Source organism: Impatiens glandulifera, chromosome 3, assembly GCF_907164915.1.
Source record: "Impatiens glandulifera chromosome 3, dImpGla2.1, whole genome shotgun sequence".
Taxonomy (NCBI): Eukaryota; Viridiplantae; Streptophyta; class Magnoliopsida; order Ericales; family Balsaminaceae; genus Impatiens; species Impatiens glandulifera.
In genome coordinates, this window is record NC_061864.1 from 13,768,998 (window position 1) to 13,778,928 (window position 9,931).

The 9,931-nt window shown below is 32.4% G+C and overlaps 2 protein-coding genes across 2 annotated transcripts; both read right to left on the minus strand.

The window, feature by feature from the left end:
* Positions 1-450: 450 nt before the first annotated feature.
* On the minus strand, positions 451-5,719 carry LOC124930836 (probable transcriptional regulator SLK2). Its single transcript, XM_047471196.1, has 10 exons — positions 5,645-5,719; positions 4,151-5,123; positions 3,888-4,019; positions 2,943-2,991; positions 2,622-2,836; positions 2,477-2,545; positions 1,812-1,912; positions 1,482-1,575; positions 1,333-1,402; positions 451-1,224 (listed from the first exon to the last, which is right to left on the minus strand). Exons 2-10 carry the CDS (start codon positions 5,042-5,044, stop codon positions 659-661), a joined length of 2,190 nt encoding a protein of 729 aa, XP_047327152.1. The 5' UTR covers positions 5,045-5,123; positions 5,645-5,719; the 3' UTR covers positions 451-658.
* A 1,273-nt stretch (positions 5,720-6,992) lies between these two features.
* LOC124931471 (dihydrodipicolinate reductase-like protein CRR1, chloroplastic) lies at positions 6,993-8,840 on the minus strand. The gene is made up of 10 exons (XM_047471941.1): positions 8,675-8,840; positions 8,462-8,584; positions 8,297-8,371; positions 8,162-8,227; positions 7,978-8,073; positions 7,747-7,863; positions 7,582-7,674; positions 7,415-7,516; positions 7,237-7,323; positions 6,993-7,152 (listed from the first exon to the last, which is right to left on the minus strand). The coding sequence occupies exons 1-10, from the start codon at positions 8,774-8,776 to the stop codon at positions 7,120-7,122; spliced, it is 894 nt and encodes a 297-aa protein (XP_047327897.1). The 5' UTR covers positions 8,777-8,840; the 3' UTR covers positions 6,993-7,119.
* Between the last annotated feature and the right edge of the window lie 1,091 nt (positions 8,841-9,931).

Sequence of the window (9,931 nt, forward strand, 5' to 3'; positions counted from 1 at the left end):
ATATTTTTTTACCATAGTTATTCGGGTGTTATTCCGATAAAATAATGTTTTAAAATATATTTAATTATATATATTAATAAATTTAATAATATTTGTTTATTTAAATTTTAAAAGTTTTTAAACAAGGTTTATATATTCTAAAAAAATAAATTTAATAATCTTATTTAAAAATATATTTTTTTTAATTAAGAAGAATAGTCACAAACCCACAAAAAAAGATGTCACGTATAATTATATATTTTTTTTTAATTACAAATTTAGGTTATTTAAATAACTCAATTCACTCGAATATCTTTTCACTCCCACTCTCATCAATCACATTACTTAATTCTTTACCCAAAATACTAAAATATACTTTATTTTAAATTACTATTTATTATTTTATTATTATATATCAATACACTTTTAAGTAATTTTATTTAAAATATTATGTTTCTTCAAAATCATCACCAATAATTATTCATTTTTCCTTCTAGATTATTAGAATAATCCTAATCCAAACAAGGCCTTAAAAGAATGAGCAATCTCTCTCTCACACATATTATGCAGAAATTTGATGTATATACAAGGCAAACATCAAAATAACCCAACGAACAATTGTGGGTTTGTTTGGAAATAATAATAATAATAATAATGGAGATGATGATTTGGATTTGAATCAAGATTTCCATTCAAAACCGTTAAGGTCATTGCTGAAGAACCCAACATTATCTCCAAACTCATTACCTATGTCCTGAAACATGTTATCTGGTAAATTAAGATAATCTGATCCGTTCATCCCCCCTACCACCTTCTTCTCTCCGCCTCCTCCGCCAGAAGATGAAGAAGAAGATGATTTTGTTGTATTCTGATGAGATTGATGACTCTGTTGGATCAAGCTCTGACTATTATTTACCTGTCCTTGTTGGATTCCTGATGATGAATAAACAACAACTCTCTGACTATTATTATTATGATTTATAGAAGATGATGATGATGATTCCTGCTGCTGGGGAGAAGAATTGGAGTTTGGATTCATCATCACTTGGGCTGCTGCTGGCCCTGTCGAAGTTCCTCTACCAGCAATGGCGATATTATTGTTGGCCATCTGAGTATTATTGGATCTAGGATGGGCGGGGATTAATTTATTCACGGAGCTTCCATCCATAGGCATATTCTGAGCACAACCTAACTGTTCCATGTTTGTAGATGCGGTGGTTCGTCGAGGATAACTTTTCAAACTCTCTGCAAATTCATCAACTTGTGTTTATTAATAATAGTACATGGATATAGTATACCAAAGAAAATAAACTTCATTTGGAGTATTAATGATGAAAAAGAATGATTTGTTACCAATTGGACCAACTTTCTGTTCACTGCAGAGATTCATTAGATCTTTCATGCTATTAACCACCTCAGCTATCTGCAAGAAGCATCATCTATTATTATTGCATGTCAAGAGAGAAGAATATAAAACTCTCAAGACAATAAGGAAATCCCACCTGCAAGCACCGCACATATCTTTTCGAAAATCCCAGATCATTCAGTGACTGCAGTTCCAATGTCCTCGCCAATTGACGCCCACCAGTCACAACCCTAAAATGGGAAGCAAATCAAAATTATCACAAGCATGGATGGAGTCTATTTTTTAGCATAAGAAGGAAATTGAATCTAAGACATGCAAAGCATAAAGTAATAATTTACAAACAAATCGTGTCGTGAGATTTTTATCTAACTGATTGTGTTCCCCAACCCTCGCATTGACCACGGTGGTAAAGAGAGTTTTTCATTTTTCCAAAAAATATAATCACAAACAATGTTTTGTCACTTACATATTGCTATATGTCTGCAAATCCTGCTGCGAGATACCATCGGGCCCACTTTCAGTGATTGTGTTTTGAAACTTTTGGGCAACTTGTAGCAACTGATTGGCCTGAAAATAGAACCTTCACATCATTTCATGCTACACAAGTTTAACTCACACATTTAATCAGATAAAATGTCCAAAGGTTCAAACATCAAGGAAATCACCTTCTAGATTAAGGTATTTGTCTCTAAACTGGATGTAGGCCAGAAAAACAAACCTCACCAAGACTCACATTGACCATTGTCAGAGAAATGCAAAATCATAAATTGCTATTTTATGTTCAATGGTAATAAAGTCTAGCACATAAGGAATGAAAGGAGAGTGACTTATTCATTACATGTTTAGATTAATCCACTTGCTATATAATCTATTAATCTTTAATCGATCAGTTGACTTAAGACCCCCACCCAGGTTCACCCTAATATTGCAGTAATACTGTAATTAAACAGCTTCAGGCCCACAAAAGGAATGTTTTTGAGAAAAATCTACAACTAGCAAAAGATGTACATAGAAGAGTGAAAATGGAGCATAAGACCATTAAAACAGACCAACAAATTGATGAATTATGTATGCATCTAACTAATCGATTGCATTAAGGAAACAACATAAACATAAAGTCGGGATATATACCTGAGGAGCAACTAGCTTTCTAGAAAGGAACTCCTCGTGACGAAGTGCACAGAATTCCCAAGAGAGAATCTAGAAAATGAGTTAGCAATCAGGCACTAACAGACCATACAGAATGAAGAACAAAGTTATAAGCTAATTTACTAACCTTCAAATCAGGTGTAAATATCACACGGAGCTGACCCTTGCGAATAACACGAAGTTGCTCATATACACTCTCTAGGACAGCCTTTTCATAATGCAACATACCTATTCCATTAGGGTATCTAACTTCACGAGGCAAGTCCAGGAATAAGAGTTCATCAATGACACCACTGCTAAACTTGATCTCATTTAGTCGTGGCAGCACTTCAAATGTTGCCTCTGTTGTGACACACAATCCAAAAGAGTTACAACACAGAACCTGTGGACTTTAAACAGACACACACACACAACACAAAGGCCAAAAGGAAATGCTTAATCAACTCACCAAATCCTCTTCCAGACTTGGAGCCACAAATTTCACAATGCCAGGCATCCTGGACAAAAAAAAAGGTTTTGGTTTATATTTGTCAGATGCGTAGAAGAAATACAAATCAGAAATTCTGCATATGGATAACAATTCCTAGTGATTACATATCAAGATGGTTAAAATATATAGGTAACTTTTCTCTTGCAACCTTATCTCTTTTGGGGGCAACCCGTTATCAGAATTAGTTGGTGCATATGTGTCATGTTAAAAGATCAACAAACTCGCTTAGCTTTGAGTTAAGCTATGTAGATTAGAGAATACCTATCCCTAGCTTCCCACGATGAGATATTAAGCAGGTTAGATCATATCAGTCTTATATATATAAAGATGAGTCTTTTAAAATAAGTACAAACAAAAAGGCATTTGAATATTAACACCGTATGTTTTATCACTATTGATACACAGTTACAAAATGGATATTTTTGTAATATATTCTCATTTTTTTCTAGCAAGTATTATTATTATTATTATTATTGCAAGTTAATGCTTGTATAAAATATGAATGGTTGCGAAGATTGCGGAGATTCATTATTTGCATTAAGACAGTTATTTGTCACTTGGATAATATTCATGTTTTCTCAACCACGAGTACATCTCTTTTATTTTAAATGAGAAATGCAAGGAAATATAGAACCTAGGTACTTTTTAAAAAAAAAAAAACTGTGAGTAAACAACATACATCAATATCATAAGAAATTGACGACACTAATTAGCTCTACTCCACTCTCCACCAACAGAAAAAAGGTTTTGTGATTACATCAATATCAACACTACATCGATTCACAAGACAAGCATCTCGTTAACCAAAATTTGTAAGAAGCTATGTAGAAGGTTAACTATTACGAGAATAAATGTAATTCATTAAAAAGTTAAGATTTTGTTTCAAAAGGAAGGAAAACTGACCATGGTAGCCTGGGGAAAGACACCAAGTGAATGATGTCCAACATTATCATATTGTGACAAGCACCACCTTTTCTTTGCACGTGGGGAATAATACTCGGCTACAAACTTCCTCCAATAGAAAATGGAATTCTCCTGTCAAAGCAAATCATGAAAATATAGCAAAAAGTCTTACAACAGTAACTTCGCCAAAAGTCTAAAATTGTGCATCTGTAAACTGTGGACGTGGAGCAATATTGAGCTTCAAAACTAGTACATCAACTCACAGATGGTCGTTGCTGCTGATGATATAGGTACTGCATTAGCCGATTTGAACATGCGCCACTCTCAAAGGTGCGTTTCATGCCAGATAGATGTTGTGTGCCTGGTTGTTGAAGCTGCTGTCTCATTGAAAGTTGTTGTTGTTGTTGCTGTAAGAATTGTACACGTTGCATGGGTGACATTGACTGTATTAGTTGTTGTTGCCGTAATCTCTGCTGCTGGATTAAAGCTTGCATCTGAGGATTTTGGCTGTGCAGCTGCATGGAGTCCTGCCTCTGCATCAGCTGTTGAAGAACCTGCTGTTGCAAAATGTCTTCTTGTTTTATATCCAACATGGGTTTCTTATGCATTGATAACAAAGATGGGTCCTGGATGAAAGATCCAGGGACCCGGGAACCAGAAGGAATTGAAAGTTGACCCATCCTTGCTGCAGGAAAAGATGCACCTTGTTGAGCCTGAGTTAATTGTCCTTGCTGGGATCTTGGCTCTTGATTGGAGGTTCCATCCATAATTGAAGAACCAGAAACACCTACATTGTTGGATGTGAATGACATGGGCGATGCTGGTATGCGCATGTAAGAATCCGTATTAAAGCTTGTACTTCTTTGGAGATGAGAACCTCCTGAAAATCCAGAATTTGCATCCGTCACTAACGAACTTGCACCCACACTTGGCCCAGTGTTCGCCACGCTGTTCAACATCATGTCACCAGCACGCGCAAGTCCTGGAATCGAATTTAACGAAGTTCCAAAAGATGGGCTCAAATGAGTATTTCCTACAGAATTGGGTTGATTGTCTCCATGAAGAAGAATTCCCGAACTATAAGAAGAATGCGATAAACCTCCAGCCATCAGGGAAGGTGCCATAGACGGCACCGACACCTGGCGACCAGATCCCATGTAACTCTCCAGTGCCGGGCTCCTCAGATTCTTGTGATAAGAAAAATAGGCTCACTAAGCCATCCTCCTCCCCTTGCAACTGAACAGAGAATCAAACACTCATCTTCAGTACCCTAATTATAGTTTGGAACATCAAACAACTACAGATTTCTCTGGAACCCTAATGTATCATCTCATATTCTTAACAATATAGAGAAAATGACTTCCCAAAAGAAACCCTCCAATTTCATCTAGATTCATTACTCAGACAGATACAAATCAATTAATCAAGCAATCAATCAATCAATCAATCAATTCTCTTAATTCAAAAGTTAATGAAGTCATTAGACATCATATATCAGAAAAAAAAAAATCGGGGATCATGCGACTAATCAAACTGAACAGTACCGTTAAAGTTAGTCATTAAAATAAAACAATTTACATAGGCAGAAAGCTTACCAACTGAACTTCATTATCAGATTTAACACTCCGAAAACAGAACAGTAAAGAAAGAACAAGTTTAATTTTCATGATCCAAACGTAATTAGTGATCAGAACAGAAAAAACATAGTTTATGTCTGCAAATTACAGAACAATGAAAAAACAAAACTTCGTTCGAACCTGGATTTAGAGATATGAAACTGTCGATTCAATTGGAAGAGAAAGAACGCGAAATTGAGGAGAGAGAGAGATGAGGCTATATATATATATAGCTAGCGGGGAGAGAGAGGGGAAGAAATAAATAAATAATTACCGGTTGGACCGCCACGAGACCTACCAAAACCGGTTTACATCAGTCAAGAAGTGTCGCGAGATCCTCCGGTTTTGATGTACACGTGGCTGAATATGTGTGGTCGGATTGAAGCAAAAAGGCTGCGAAACTAACTGCCCAATAATTTTATTTTAATCTCCCATAGGAGAACCATATATTTTGGGATTTTTTTAATTTGCTTTAATAACTGTTTTTTATTTATTTATTATTATTTATTAAATTAGGTATTTGGCCATTTTTTCTCACATGAATTGACTTAAAAGTCTCACGGTCCAAATTTTGTATTATAGTATAAACAATTTGCTGATTAAAAAAATCGCAAATACCATCTCATGAAAAATGAATAAAAATCCTCTTTCATTTTCTTTTACATGAATGACAATTTAATAAGAGATAAAATATTTTTTGTTTTACATTTAGTGTAGAAATAGTTTGAGGTAAAAATCGTACTAATTTTCTAAATTTAACACATCCTTAATAAAATAAAATTAAGGGTGAGGTTAATTCGGGTTAGTGGGTTCTTCTCCACAGATTAACGAATTGAACGATATTAACATTATCATGTTTAGTAATTCGGGTCTAAATCTCTAATATGAACTTGACATATTTATTTGTAATTGACTTGAACCCGACCCAATAGATCCGACTCTACTCAAACCAAACTTGGTATATTTAATATCGCAGCTCTCTATTTCAGGTTATATGACATAAAAAAATGAGTGAGTAAGAAAGTACAATACAAAACTCTAAAAAAAATTATAAACAAGTTGACAAGTATTCTTTTGGTCATTGTAGGTCAACCCGATTAGTCGGGTCAAAAATTGACGAACCTAAGTAAAATAACTCATTTTAGTTTGTGTATATTTTTTTGATATTTCATTTTCAACAAATTAAGATACATTTTATATATATAGTTGTCTATATTTACCTCTCATTCATCTAAATTAAATTATAGCTTTTAAAGAAAAATACAATCCTAAACAGCATATTTATTATTGTATAGCCTATTGATAAATCTAGAAAATCATTCCCAAATTACAAGAAAATAAAAAGTAATAAAAAAAAATCTATTCAAAATTGTTAACTAGCTTTAAGGTTTTGAGGTGATCCATGGACCATGATTCAAGAAGAAGAAACTAGAACACCAAACCCTACCCTAAAAAATTGTAATTTTCTATTTTAACATTGCTACACCAATGAAACAAAACATGATTCATAATTAAAGTTATCTTATAATTAAAGACATACATTTTCTCATGATAATTAACTTAGAGTCTAAGAGAGTATAAAGTTGATGAAAGAATAAATATAATCAAAATTGCCATTACAAAAACTTCTCTAGACCATAGACAAGATTCTGAAGAATAAAAAAAACATGTTAATTAATTTTCAGCCCAATAAACATAAAAATATTAAACAAAAAATCCAATAGTTTTCATACCTTAAGTCGCACGACTTTTCTAATGGACAAAATTAGCCCCGGCATGAGACATTGTACGCCAGAAATAACGTGATTGATAGTATAAACCTGTCAAAACCGACAATTTTAATTTGTGTATAATCAATAATCGTAACTTTGATTATAGACTAAGATCGACAAATAATTAATTGAATGTCACCTCTCCAGGACCCGAGAAGTGTACCGACGTGCTTGATGGGAGACCGGGAAGAACTAAACTATGAACCCTAACTCCATCTTCTCCGAGAACTTGACCCCTTGCCTTTGAAAAAGAAAAAAATAATAATGTTTTTTTGTCATGATTTTCTAAATCCTTTTAATATTTACCTTGACATCAGTTGAAATATCTTCTTTATTGTAAAGTTGGCCAAGGTTAGACAAATTGTTGGCTATTTGTATTGCATCTTGAGATGGAAAATCCTGTTTTATAATAATAATAAAGTGTTAGATTTGACAACAAAAAAATGGTTAAATAATCCAACAAAAATATACCGCTGAATTTGCTCTGGATTCGACAATCTCGACATTGTTATATTGAAAAGAAGCTTGAATTGCAGCTTGTTGTAATAAAATGGAGCCTATAGACAAAGTTGGTGCCACAATACAACCCTAGATAAAGAAAAGTTAAACCACATGCATTCAACAAATTGAAATCAATAAATTACTCATTCCAAAAACTATGATAATAAATTATATATAGATATCTCACCCTATTATTCTCACCATGCTGGCCTTATCGCATAGTTGGGATAATGCTGCTACGGTTTCTAAGTTAAGCCGAGGCACATGAACCACACTATTCATCCCAAACGCGGTTGCCTAATTAATTAAAGAGTTAATAATTTAATAAAACAATCTTTAAAATGAAAAATGAAAGCGAGGAAAACGATAATGAATGCACGCGCACTTGTTTGACGTTGTCATAGACGGTGGAGGAATCGGTGAAATCGACAACTACTGCCATATCTCTTGACTGCCAAGAGAATTGCATGCACTTATAAATATATAATTGGTGAAGTTATAATAAAATTGATTAAATTACCTGAGATATTGAAGCTAAGACCATAGTGAGATCATTCATTATGGGTATTTCCAAGGGCTCTGTCATGTCACATACCTTATTAAGTTTTAAAAAAGAAAAAAAAAAAGTGAATTAATAAAAGAATGAATGAATTAATATTGTAACTAACTAATAAATGATATTCACCAGTCCGATGTCTTCTCCGACATGGTAAGTGTCGACAGCACCGGCCAGCTCCATGCCTCTGTTTTTGGTGACCGCCAGCACCGCCGCCCTTCCAATTTCCTTTGCCGCTCCGTTGATTATCACCTATATATATATATATATATATATATTACACCATGAATTCAAATCTAAGAAATTAAAGATCGATCAGTTCAGTTCCTAGGTAGTACGTACCTTAATGTTGTTGGATTGAACCGAGGAGCAAGAGATGAATGGTCTGAATTTTGATGTTCTAACAAATGAGAACTGAAACCGGCAGCTTATAAAACTCGCCATGGATGGATCGATGTTCTTTCTCTGTTTGGATAAGTAGCTCTGCTAATTCTATACTTTCGGGATAAGGTTTCCCAAAAATTTATATACTTTGTTTTGTTTGGATTTAAAAAAAAAAAAAAAAAAAAAAAAAAAAAAAAAAAAAAAAAAAAAAAAAAAAAAAAAAAAAAACTTGCTTGAATAAAAATAGAAAAAAACTGTTTTTTTTTTTTTTATCAAGTTATCCTTTTATTTTTATATTTTTATTTAATAATTAATTTACATTAAGAAAAAAAAGTAAAGAATAATTTTAATATATAAATAAATTAATTAGATTAATAATATATGGTTGAGTTTTTGGAATAAAATTAAGTTTTATTTCAATAATCCATTCATCAAATAAGTCTAAGAGTGTTCAAATCTAGTTAAGAAAGACTAACGGGGCGAAGTAGGCCCAGGTCTCTAAGGCCCATTGATAAGGGCCAATAAAACTGGGCTTTTCTTGTTTAAATGGTAATATTATTGCACTCCTTTCTGTACTTGGACTCTTGAGCTAAACAAGTTTAGAAAATAGTTCATTTTTTATCCACTTAAAAGATTGGCCCATTTTTTAACTTGTAAAATTAAAATTTATTATTATTATTTATATATACAATTAAGTAAAAAACTTAAAAAAAAAAAAAGTATGAGTTTATTACTTAAATATGTAATTTTTTTTGAATTCATATTATTTCAGTAAAATCGTATAAAATTTTAAAATTAAAATAGTTTATAAACTCAAAAAATTATAAAATTTTAATGTTTATAAATTTATAATCCTAAAAATTTAACTAACTTACAAATTTATATTAACCTAAATCAGTTTAAGAGTAACTTCAAATTTTAAACGGACGTTTATAAATTTGAAGTCGTTTATATGAATTTTATATTTTTTTTCTTCTTTTCTTAACATTGCGTCTTCAAATTATTATTTATATCCAACTGTCTATAAATATGCTTACCAAAAGGACATGATGTCAAAATTAGTTTAAACTTTAAATCCATTTTTGACATATTGCCAACAACTATATATAGTAACAAATAATTACTTTGATATTGAGAAAATTTTCTCTCTTTTTTTGGTTTAATTAGAAAATTTTCAAATTAAAGACCTCTTTGGCATTTTTAAATTTATGAAAT

Coding starts and splice junctions, on each gene's coding strand:
- LOC124930836 (XM_047471196.1), bottom strand. CDS start 5,044: ATGGGATCTGGTCGCCAGGTGTCGGTGCCGTCTATGGCACCTTCCCTG. Junction 1,913..2,476: donor GAAAGCTAGTTGCTCCTCAG/GTATATATCCCG, acceptor TTCTATTTTCAG/GCCAATCAGTTGCTACAAGT. Junction 1,576..1,811: donor TTGCAGACATATAGCAATAT/GTAAGTGACAAA, acceptor TTCCCATTTTAG/GGTTGTGACTGGTGGGCGTC.
- LOC124931471 (XM_047471941.1), bottom strand. CDS start 8,776: ATGGCGAGTTTTATAAGCTGCCGGTTTCAGTTCTCATTTGTTAGAACA. Junction 8,585..8,674: donor TTCAATCCAACAACATTAAG/GTACGTACTACC, acceptor ATATATATATAG/GTGATAATCAACGGAGCGGC. Junction 8,228..8,296: donor TCTTAGCTTCAATATCTCAG/GTAATTTAATCA, acceptor TTCTCTTGGCAG/TCAAGAGATATGGCAGTAGT.